Source organism: Tachypleus tridentatus, chromosome 1 (assembly GCF_004210375.1).
Source record: "Tachypleus tridentatus isolate NWPU-2018 chromosome 1, ASM421037v1, whole genome shotgun sequence".
NCBI lineage: Eukaryota > Metazoa > Arthropoda > Merostomata > Xiphosura > Limulidae > Tachypleus > Tachypleus tridentatus.
Window position 1 is genome coordinate 110,716,697 of NC_134825.1, and position 13,022 is coordinate 110,729,718.

At 32.5% G+C, this 13,022-nt stretch overlaps 1 protein-coding gene across 1 annotated transcript in view; it reads left to right on the forward strand.

Annotated features, from left to right (window-relative positions):
• Window positions 1-1,793: 1,793 nt before the first annotated feature.
• Window positions 1,794-13,022, forward strand: part of LOC143258250 (uncharacterized) — a 29,044-nt gene continuing 17,815 nt past the window's right edge. Inside the window, exons 1-3 of the mRNA XM_076517235.1 lie at window positions 1,794-1,944; window positions 11,862-11,957; window positions 12,749-12,797. Of these exons, the coding sequence (XP_076373350.1) occupies window positions 1,927-1,944; window positions 11,862-11,957; window positions 12,749-12,797 (163 nt within the window). The 5' untranslated portion in view covers window positions 1,794-1,926. The remainder of the gene's footprint in view (window positions 1,945-11,861; window positions 11,958-12,748; window positions 12,798-13,022) is intronic.

Genomic DNA, 13,022 nt, shown 5'->3' on the forward strand with positions numbered 1-13,022 from the left:
GAAGAAGTGTGAAATATGAAAGAAAGAAAAATGCGATACTTCGCCATATTATATATTTCTGCCCGCTTTAGTGAGGTGATAGTGAGGTTTCTAGCATTTTTTTAAATTTGATTAATATGCATGTGTAGCAGAAGCACGTGATCCCAAAAAGAGTCTGACGCCGTGGTAAGGGTGCTCTACTCGCAATCCGGGAGTTGCGGCTTCGAATCTCCATTCCACCAAACATGTTCGCCCTTTCAGCCGTGGTGGGCGTCCTGATGTCACGTTCAATCCCACTATTTATAGGTAAAAGAATAGTTCAAGAGTTGGCAGTGGGTAGTGATGACTAGTTACCTTCCATTTAGTCTTTCACTTCTGAATTAGGGATGGCTGGCGCAGATAGTTCTCGTGTAGCTTTGCGCGAAATTTAAAACAAATCAAACCTAAAAAAAGTTTTTGCGTTTTATTTATTTTAGTTTCTTTGTTTTCAACAGTAGATAATGTTTATTCTGCCAAAGAAGATACTACGACACCCAAAGTGAAAAAAAGGGCACTAAAGTGACATTTGCTGGGGTGTGTTAACATTGTCTCAATGTAACAGCCAGCTTGTGCTTAGACAGAACAAATGTTAGCAGGTGACACTTGATTGGATAAACAGTTGTGTTTACGTGTTAAATTTACGAATGCGTTCTCTGTCTAGTCAAAAAGGGATTGTCAAGTGGAGATCATACTTAAAAATCACCATTATTTAATCCCTCAGAGTTCCTAAGAACACTCTCTAATGATAGAGTTAAGCATAATCTTGAAAATTTTCAATTGTGAATCTGCCTGCACAAATAAATACATTACATTTTATTATCTTTTGTTCCACAATAACGATTGTATGCATTCTGCCAAACTTTTCCACTCTCGTTGATTTACAGACGCTGGAAAAATCCAGTAAATTTATCAAACACAAATTATTTTCTTTATTTGGTAAATGAGTCTGCTGGTATTAGCAAATATAGCTATCTAATACTTGTTGTGAAATCAGTTTCTACCTGACAATACAGTAGAAATAATGCGTTCTTCTTCGATATTTGGTTGCCATTGCTAATGGTCTAAATTTGTTTGAAAAACAGCATACACTCCAGTTATTGTGGGCCAGAATAATATGCTTTCGACTTCTTTTTTTTTTTTTGTATTTGTATACAATGTTTTATTGATATAGTGTTTGAGATCTAGCTATATGTGTGGCACCTGGATTTGCTTTGCCATTCTCACATTTTAAAAGAAAACTTACGAAGCGACCATTTGAGAAGAGAGGTTTGAACACCTTGTCGGTCTCCAAGTATTTAGCAGAACAGAAAGTATTCTTGGTTTAAGCCTTTATAACAGTTTATTGTAATATTGTAATTATTATTTGTTCAAATGTGGAAATATTAACTTTTTATTAATTCTAAATAATCCTTCGTAATTTAGAACCCTCATTTTGGCGTATAATGTTTTCTAAAAATAAAACTACTGCGGTGTTAGGAGAAGCTATATTTGTTTCAATTATATATTTGTATTTCATGTATGTGTGTTTTGAACTGGTGAATATCAACTAAGACCTGTAAGAATCAAATGGTTAAACTAAATATACGTATATATATGTGTGCATACACATTCGCCAATAATTGAAATAATGTATACTCATCTACTTTCTCGCTAGCGCCGTCTATCAAATAAGAAACGATTTATGTGAACAAGAGTATACATTTTTGTGAAAACTTCGCCATTATTGGTTACAATTTGCGAACACTTCCCAGCACGGCCAATTAGAGACGCTGTTAGAATGAATATATTTTTTTTGTCCATCATAGAATATCTTTCGTTCTTAGTGCACCTAGTAGTTCTCTGTTCTAGAAAGCATGGTTGTTTCAACTTGTTGTACGCACTGGGTTTAGTGATGACGAAAATTTCAACATGGAATTTCAGCAAATGGTTAAGAACATTTATTTATTTTATTTAATGGTTCTTTTAATTTGAAATTAATTAATTTCCATATTGTATTAATTTTATAAATATAAGTATTTGTTTAATTTGTGATAGATCAGTTAAATGATTACGTACCGTTCGGTAAGGTCGCCATCATCGTAAGCCTAAATCTAGACTGCACAACACAAAGTGTGGTCGATGTACTCTTAAAAGTTAAGCCTAACTTAAAAGTGTTGCACAATAAATTAATAAGCCTAGCACTGATATACAGTAATTACCGTTCTGTTAATTTCACGCGAGTAGTTCAGAATTGTGGATAACATTAAAAATATTATAGATTAAAAGAATTTAAATGTTATTGTTCTACGCAATTTTACGTAATGTAAGAATTTATATGATTGGTGTGGATTTGTTTTCGTAAGTGGTAATATAAATACATATCTTCATGACACAGCCACAGGATTTAGATATGTTATACAATAAGGGTCAATACACAAATTGATATAATTCATTAACAAACAAGAAAATTTTATGAATGTAATATTTTATAATTGTGCACTTAGATCTCTTCTGGCCTGATGTTATGTATGTTTAGGCCATTATGAAGTAGCTGTGAAAAAAGATATTTAAAAATTCAGTGGTGTATCATGAAGTGTTACAAATTGTTTTCTGTATAAGAATTGCAGGGTTGTCTTCTTAGTTTACTTATATATATGTTGTATTGGCTTCTTTTATGCAGTTAATTTCTTTTGTTTAGAATCTTTTAATAAGTATTTTTATTTTTACAAAAATATTTTATTTTGTTTCAACACAATTTGAAGTTGCAGATACGACTTCAGCACTGTCAGAAAAATATGTCCATTCAAGTTGATCGAGAAGGATTAGGTCCTATAAAAATTAAACTATGCCTGAGTTTGGACATCGAGGTATTTTATCTTTCTGCTTTGCAATGTTGGCATGGGAATCGTGGCAAAGGGGCAAACAAAAATGCAACAGAGGGGAAATTGTGTTCAATCTGTACCCTTGCTTGCTCGCTAGACTTGTAATGACTGCTTATGTGCAATGAACGTTTGTTGTTCCAAACGTGCAAATATGGCAAAGTTGTGTATTCAACTGCATTAATAATGGATTGAAAATACCTGAACTTTAGTTTGATAACATTCCTCAAGCACAACATAATAGAAAGCATAAAGCAAATAATTGTGGGATTCTTTTCCCAGTCTATAATAGTTTTAAGACAATTTGTCAATAATTATTTTAAAAACTAGTTTGACCTGGTAGTTAACTTCTGGTGCATGTTTTCAGACAGAAATAAGGTATTGAAAATGAGGGAATAGTATTGTGGCTGAAAACTGTTGATCATGGAAGCAATAGGAAAGCTGAGGAAGTTGCAGTCTGACTAGAATTGTGTATATTCAGTTCACTCTCTTTATATTCTGTAAATGTTTTCTGATTTATTTTTTTACACAAGGTAATTGTACATGTCTGAATACTACCCACTGGGTCACCAATCCAAGAATTGAGCCATTTTAATGGTAACTTGATTATCTCATTAACAACTGATAACTCCACATGTTAGTGAGATGTTGCAACCAATAATTTGACTGCCGAACAGTAATTATTGAATTTTTATGACAGCTTGAGCTGTAACGTGTGCATGTTGCTGTACTCATTTTGCTATTGTTTACAAAATAATGACTGTGACATCATACTTAACAGTTGGCCACCTGTTTCATTGGTATCCAAGTAAAATTAATGTTTGCTTGGTGTGCATGTCTATTAAATAATTTAAGTAACATCTTTGTGAGGTTTAGAAATTAACTGAGCAGTACATTTGGAAAACCGTTTTTGTAAATGAATGTTACATTTATTGGTTGAATTAATTCAGTTATTGATAGTACAGATGTATCATTTGGAGTTTAATTTTTAAAAACTTGTGCACTTTGACATATAAATTATCAATAAATTCTGGATTAAAGAATTATGAGAATGTTGACTACACTGCATCTGGTGCTGATGAGGCATTTTTCACAATACAAGTGGATCTTCAAGAATTTTTTAGTACTGAATATCATGTTTTCATGCTTGAAGGACAGCATTATGTTAATGCTAAAAAAAAAAAAACATTAAATTACTTTTGTGTAACAATGTCCACCATAATTTTTTCATATGCTCCATATTATAAATGTATACTACCAGTTTTTTGGGTGGTGTTATATTTAGACCATTGACCTTATTGGATCATTAGGCCACTGCAGTGCTACCAGTTGGTTATTTGAGCTTTAGGCCTATTGTTTGTCAGGATCGTTAAGGGTATCAACATGTTGATGACACCATCACTGAAGGTGTTTTTTAGTAGCTGGAATAATGAAGTGCACACTATTTGAGTAGTTGTTGTGCAGGAACATTATGATGGAGGCTTGTTAAACTTCATCAAACTTTCATGATACTTGCCATTTTACCAAGAAAGAACAAATGTTTTATTCAGTTTTTGTTATTACATTTTCCTGACTGTTATGACTAATTTTAGTTGGCATAGATTAACAGTGTGTGCAGTAATAGTGTTGGAGTTTAGACATCAGATGTTTGTAACTGAAAAATTAAGGCAGTGTTTTAAGAGTTTCAGAACAGTTTAGGTCATGATGAAATTTGTTGAGACCATTTTTATTTCAAAAAGTTTCAGAACAGTTTAGGTCAGGATAAAATTTGTTGAGACTATTTTTAATCCAAAAAGAGCTTCAGAACAGTTTAGGTCACAATAAAATTTGTTGAGACTATTTTTAATCCAAAAAGAGTTTCAGAACAGTTTAGGTCACAATGAAATTTCTTGAGACTATTTTTAATCCAAAAAGAGTTTTAGAACAGTTTAGGCCATGATAAAATTTCTTGAGACTATTTTTAATCCAAAAAGAGTTTCAGAACAGTTTAGGTCAGGACGGAATTTGTTGAGTATTTTTAATTCAAAGAGTTTCAGAACAGTTTAGGTCACAATGAAATTTGTTGAGACTATTTTTAATCCAAAAAGAGTTTCAGAACAGTTTAGGTCACTATGAAATTTGTTAAGAATATTTTTAATCCAAATTTACTAGCAGATTTTAACTTGTTAAACAGAGGTTATCATACTTTGCTGGTATAAGATGAATGTTTCAGTTTAATCAGTAAAACTTACCGATGGGAAGTCAGTACAATGCAGTCAGTACAAATTAACTATCATGTTGAAAGTAAAAATTGTGAGATAGCACAAGCTCACTAACAACTGTCATGAACTATTCATCGGGGGCCTAATTTTTCCATTATGAAGGACCAATATTTTGTTATTTCTTGAACTAACTGACAAACTAATGTAACCAGTTCCCAGAGAAAAAAATTTAAAATGTAGAGCAACTTAAACATATCTATTTAATGTGTTACAGACGACAAGTACCAGAAATTAATATTCTGTACTGGTATAAATTAAGACAGTGCCAGCAATGTTAATAAAAAAGAAAAAAATTGAGTACTTGTGAAATTAATTTCTTTGACTGTAAGTAACCATAGTAGTTAAAATTTCAGAATTTAATATTTCTTTTGGGCCACTATAATAATCACTTCACCACTAGTAAATGTGCACAACAGTTTTTTGAACTGTAATAAATATTTGTTTATAAACAACTACTCATCTCATGCTGGCTCTACTTTTGTCAGAATGTTAGAACACTTAAGCCTCCTCTCTTTTAAGTATATCATGAAATATGGATGAAGAACAGTTTAGTTCCTGTACCCTGGAGCAAAAAATTAACCTCTTTTGGGATTTTCTGTATGATTTTATAAGTGGGAAAGAAATACCCTAGGGCAGTGGTTCTTAACCTTTTTCAGTGTTTGCACCCCTTTCAAATCGGTAATCATTTCTCGCACCCCCTGGAAACTTAAATATAAAAAAAGCTAAAATACAAAGTTGATGTAATCAAAATTTTTTTTAATCTTCATACATACAGCATACCTTTTTCAAGACAAAATTCAGGGTACATAATGAAAAATTAATTTCAATTTTGTTAATGATGTTTTATTTAGCCTGTAATGCACAGTAAACTTAGTGACTTCGTTGCTGCTGTTTTTCCCTATTGATGGCATCAAATCTTGGCGTCTTTGTACTGAGTGCCACTCGCATGTCATGTTCAGAATTCAGCCGATTTCTGCATTTTGTTTGGATGTGAAGTAGACAAGAAAATCCTTGTTCACACAAGTAAGTAGTTGCAAATGGTACCAGCACTTCAAGAGCTTTCTTCGCTAATGCAGGGTATGCTTCCAGCTGAGAAGCCCAGAAGTGTTCCAGCTGACTATTGGTGAACTCCATTTGGATTTCACGATTGTGTCTAAGGTCGATGACATCTTCCAAATTCTGCATGAAAGGATTCAGGATCCAGTTGTCATAGGTTTGCAGCTCTCCACACGAGAAGTAACCCTCAAATGAAGTATGCAGCATCTGCATATGTTCAACAACTTTTGCAACAAAGTCTGGATGCAGGGTAGAATTTTCTGTGACTGTCTCTTCCAGGCAGGGGAAATTTGCCAAATTCCCCATCTTCACACGCTTTATCCACAAGACAAGTTTTTCTTTGAATGCAGCCAATTTCGCGCTTGCAGTCACAATGTTGAGTCCCCTTCCTTGCAGAGAGAGATTGAGTTCATTGAGAGCTAAAAACACATCAGCCAAATAGGCAAGCATCTGAACAAAACTAGGTTCTTTGAAATATATAGCCAGTTCTTGTACCCTTTCACGGAGAAACTGATGAATTTCTCCTCTCAGTTCAAACACACGAAACAGCACACGACCACGTGACAACCACCTCACTTCAGTGTGGTACAAAAGAACAGTGTGTTCCTGACCCATTTCCTCACAAAGTGACTGAAACAATCGATGATTCAAAGCTCGGCTGCGAATAAAGTTTACAACCTTGACACAAGTATCCAGAGTTTTCTTGAGATCTGGGGGGGCAATGTCTTTGCTGCAAGAGAGTGACGATGAAGAAAGCAGTGAGTGATTTTCAGATTAGGAACTTCTTACATACATTCTATGAAAATATTGTAACGGCTACACTGCTACAGTGATGATGTATGTTATGTAAACAACCCATCGCTCATTTAAATAAATGTGTAGAAAGCAAAATCTGAAATAATACATAACCAATCTTCCACCCTACTGTTATGCATCAGAAAAAAAAATAACATTGAAACAGGGAGACCATAACTCACGTGTTGATGGCACGGATGGGTGGTGTGGACTGAGACGTGATGATAACCTCCCTCTCTCTCCGTGTTGCGCACGTGTCCTGTACGTGTCCCTTCTTCGTCTATCCAAATGACATACCCGTTTGTTTACCCTGTATTGGAATCTGATGCAACTTTACCACTTCATTAGGAAATCAGGTTTAGGTTTAACTTTATCTCGGAACACTGCTGAAGCAAAAATGTTTCTTCTTAGGAGAAATATAAAGCATACTCTTATGTAAAAATATAGATTTGCTTTAATTATTCATGGGCATCCTCGCACCCCTTGGGAATCATCTTCGCACCCCCTAGGGGGTGCAGGCACCCCTGCCCTAGGGTGTCTAGTTCTGAGGGTGAGTCTTTGAATCATTGTTATGGTTGGAAGTCTGAGTAGATAACCTTTAATCTATTAACCTGGCTTATTGTCGGTTACTGTTCATATCTGAAGGGTCAACAAGTAACAGGTCATGATCAGAGACTGCTTTACAAACGAGTTGGTTGATAGACTGATCAGAGTCGTGTTTCTTGTGACTGAAGACTATGTAAGTGTGAAGGACGAAACAGGCATTACAGTTAACCCTTTTGGAACAGGCTTGGTATAATGTACTCAAGGTTGTATATACACTTGTACATGTTAAGTGTTTATGCTATAAAATTTGATGTGGTATGAATATCTTCACAAAATTAGGTAGATTTATATAAGTAAATATTGAAAGTTTTTGTGTATAAAAAGTTAAATTTTTTAATGAAGTACTTTTATGAAAGATTTGTTTCATTGCTAGTCAGAATGCAAAGTAATGTGTAATGATTTAAAAAACTGTTCTTATCTGAATCTCAAATTATTTGTGTAATCTTGAAAACCTCCTAAATAAATTGTAAATGTTTGTTTTTATTAGCATTTTATGTTGCGTGTTATTTTCTGTACCCTATGTTGAGGTGTCAGTTTGACTGACCTTGTAACCATCATAAAAAAGTTAAATGTTTTTTTTTTCCTTCTAGAATAACTACAGGTTATAACATCAAAACACAAATGTTTGGTCTAACTAGTTTAAGTCTTATAACTAATATATTGATCTTTCATTGGTGGCTGGCTAACACTGTTTGCATTGCTCTGGTGCATGTGCACTTGTCACTGTATACAAAAGTGTAAAACTGACCTTTAGTATTTACAAAGTGGCCCTGTATGGGCTGTGTTTTAGTGGTCTAGTATTTTGTAATATAGTCACATTTAAATTATTTACATAATATATGGTTATAGATTATTACTATTAATAAGCTATTAAACTAATATTTTTAAAAAATATAGAACAATAATGAAGTAAAGCAGTTATGTCTTCCAGTTACGACTTTGGAACTCTGTTGCTGCTAGACATGGGTTGCTCTTCTAAAATTTAGTATGTGGAGGACATGAAACAAAATAATTTGTTTTAAAAATAAAAATTATAAATAACTATACTGATACCATAGAATTAATTAAGGTTAGTAACTGAGCTGTATTTAGGTCTAAAAAATATGAAACTTTGAGCAGACTAAAGATACAATCTACCACATTGAAAACACGGTTTAAAGGAATGAGGTAGCTTATAAGCAAATTAAAATGGCTGAAAAACCACTGTTACATTCTAAGTTGTTGATTGGATATTCACATGTCATACATTGAAGTTAGTGTATATAAGGAATCATTTCTAAAAATAGAAAGAGGTGAGAGAAACCACTCTGCTTGATTCAGTAGGTCAGCAGTATACCAGCAGAATAGAGGTTCTTATTTTTTTATATTCTGGTTTTTCAGTGTTGATAATTTGAGTTCCGTATTGGTACAGAACTGAGAAGGAAAAATCTAATTTTAACCAGTGCTGCATACCTCATGACTTATTAAAATCTATATATAGGTGTTTTTCTAATATTTACATTTAAATTAAGAAAGTAACTCGTGTGTAATAAAGCTTTAATTATAATATACAGTTTGATAAATTTACTGACAAATTCATAACAATGGAGTTTTAAGAAAAGTTTGAAATAGTCTAAATGTGATGACATGACCTTTGACATGAGACCCTTAAGAAAAGGGTTAACAGGTTCACTCACATATATACCAATCAGTCTGATAGCACTCATCTCACTGATAGTTCTTTGATTGAAGTATTTGCATAATTAGGAGACCAGCATTATCCTTGAGCTAAGGTAGTGTTTATGTGAGTCAAGCTAATTTACACTATGGATATACCTTAAATTAAAGTGTTTGATATTGATATTGGGAGTTACTTTAAAGTCAGTAATATGTTAAAATTAGTGTTTTGTATGTACTTTTCCATACACATATGCATCAAGTACTATATCTGAAATAATGTTATAAACAAGAACCCTAGACACCTGATTTTTGTTATTCAAACCAGTTTGATTATTTTTACGTAGAATGCTTAGGAATATTATTAATATTTTGTCTTAAAAAGTGGGAAACGAAATTAGAAACTGGTCTTCAATCGAAATCACATCAGTGATCCTTTGAGGGTCTTTACAGTTGACATTCATCAAGTTCTTAAATCTTGTTTGTCATCATGAATGACTTGTATATCATCTGACTTGTGGTTAAAACTGAACAAAAGTTTTTTTTTTTTTTTTTAGTTTGTGGGCCTATATAAGTTCTGGATAGTTGGAATAATTAGAAATATTAATTTCAATTAGTTGATTAATTGGTGTCCTGACAGATGAAAAACTGGTAATACTTAGAGTTGGTTTTACATTTACTGACATGAACTTCAACATTTGTTCTGAGCCTACAGACTTGAAACTTTATATATGTTGATATTGTGTTTGGATGGAATTTTAATATCTACAATCTCTTGACTATTAGGTTGAGGAATAATTCGTGAGCATTTTTAAATAATTTCATTCAAGCATTACATGCAAGACTATACAATGCTTCAATGCATGAACACATTACACCCAAAACATTTATTATGATACTTTATTTCATGTAATACCTAGGTATATAGTATGCATTGTTTTAAACGAAATTGCAAGAAATTAAATGCGAAAAGCAGATGGTGTCGAAAATGCTTGATTTTGTCCACTTGACATTCCATTTAATGAGCTGAAAATGAAAGCAAAATTAGACATATGAAAATCAAACACACCATCTATTAGAGCAAAAAAATTATCTACCAAATGACATGAAATATTTTGCGAAAGCGTTTCATTTATGAATATATTTTTTTAACTTGAGAAAACGCTCACGAATTATTCCTCAACCCAATATAATACAGGGGAAGATAGTTGAAATATATACTAGAAGAATTTTAGGTTGCTTCATCTAAAACAACTCGTTTATATATGTTAAATTTCATGGAAGATTTCACACAAAGCTGATAATTTAATGTTTCTATCAGAAAACCTTGGACATTAGGCTGGAATGAGTTAAAATAACCAACTGTTATAAACATGTTTTAGGCATTAATAGAACTTTTGTTGTCTATTAATTTTTTTGTGGAGAAAACCAAGCCATGACAATGTAATTTATTGTTAGTTCCAAGATAATTATTGATTTGGTTTTAAATTCTGAACCATATTACCAAATTGCTACCTGCAAATGTTTATTAAAAAAAACTGTGATTATTGGAGAAAATAGACAGGGTATTAATGTTTGTGATCCATGATTAATTTTACATGTATCTACTGTTGGCTTGAAGGTTACAATATTCTTAGTATATTTTGTTTACAGTACTGTTTCCCAGTCCTGTTCTTACTTTAAAAACAACAGCCTAAAATAAAACACTATGTTGTCATCAGATAGATGGCTGTCAATTTAAGAATAATGTATGTGGTGACATGTCCTATTTATGAGATCTGAAATCTGGACATGTAAAATTGTACAGAACTTGAATAAGGGTATTTTGGTGGTGGTGAGTGCTTTTGTATATAACTACACAAGGAAATGTTTTTGCCAGAAGTGTTTGATAATGTCTTGAACATGGTAATAACTTCATTGAAATTACAAGTAGCTTTGGAACATCTCTTGTTTAGGGGCTGTTTGAAAGTTACAAGTAGCTTCAGATTGTTAAACATTAAGGTCAAGCTCTCTAGAATTTTCTTATACTTTTTATTGTGGAAACAAGTACTGTAAGTGGCCTGATGATTCCTCAGGGTTGTTTTGTAACATGGATGTTAACAAGCTGTTGCATTTGCATGTGACACTATTGCAATATTACATCTTGGAAATGGTTATTTCTGTTCTGTGGGTTTCTACTTAAGAGAAAGCTCTGTATTTTCCTAACTTATTGTTCTCAGTAATTATCTAAGGGCCATAATATTTCTATCAGTTCAGGTAAGTTTTCATTTGTGTTACTGTGATTAATGTTTTACCTTTGTATCGTATTCTGGAATGTTACTGCTTTTCATATAACTCACTACATGTGGGGTCTAGTTTTGCTGTTATAAGATTCACTGTAAAATATAAAGGTGTAAATTGTGAAAGTTGATTTCAGTGTTAACAGTATTTCTGTTTATCTGGTAATTAGTGGAGATACTGTGACCAACAGTGAAGAATCAATGACCAGATTGTTCTGTGAATGTTTAAGAAAAATGAATTTTAAAAAGATTGTTAAAGCACAAGTGTCATTATTATTCTGCATTGGATTAGAGATCAAAAGTTGGTTTGTTCATTTCAATGTATTTTTTAGGACTTTCAATTTCTGGATTTGAATGATATCCCTGAAAAAGAAGTTAATGAACTATGTGAGATCCTTAATCCTACAGATCCAAATTCCTATGTTGAGGTAAGGTATCATTTGTCTTTCTTATCCAGTTTTGTAAAGTTCAGTTAACTTGCTCTTTGACACTTTTTCCTCAAGAGAAAACAAGCTATATTAAACCTGTCTCTGAGTTAACTCTACCATCTCTAGAATCATCTTAGTAGCCTTTCTCTGAAACCTTTCAAGCAAATCGGTATCCATTCTCAGATGAGACTGGAACTGTATATGACATTCAAAGCGAGGTTGAGCTGGTGGTTTGTATAGAGATAATTAAATATTTTAACTTATGACAATGTAGATTTTCCCTAAAATTGGATTAGCTTTGCTACTAGCAGTAAATTACTCCAGTTGTTTGAGAGATTTATTCTTCATTCTATGAAAATCATTTTCATAAGTCACACTTGTAATAAAGAAGTAAGTTCCATAAAGCTTATTAGGTTTAGTATTCTTTACCTCATTACAAACTGAGATTCTTCAAAAGTAACTGCAGATAATCAGTGTACATTGGAAGTTGTTTCTTTTATTATAAAAGATGTAACAGACAATTGAGTTTGAGAAAAAAGGAACTTCTAAGTAAATATTTCTTGTATGCCTTTTTCCCCAGTATTTTGTCTTTAAAGAAATAATTGTGAAGTGTTGGATGATGCTTCTAAGAGTATATGGAACAATGAGTGAAGTAAAACCTTAAGTTTTTTTTACTTTGTAATGTGTGAGGGTAAATGAAAGGTTAACTTAAATATTTATTTACAGTAGAGTTTGTTGTAATTGTGTTTATAAAGATTTAATATTTTAAATTAACGAAATTGTCTTTTAAGCTCCCTTGGAGATACGAAACAGCTGTGAACAGCTTTTCATCAACAGCAGGTTAGTGCAAAGATTTGGATATATATAAGTAGTTTCTGTGTGCATTAACTTTATGGACACAGTTCAGTAAAAATGCTCTTTCAACTTGTATGTTTTAATGTAACTGCTAGATAATTTATTATGTGTGAATTTTTAAACTGGTGTAAATCCTCATTGAAGCAAATGAACACCAAAACTTCTTATTTCTGGAATTTTAGCTTGTGTATTTAAGATAATTGTTTTTGT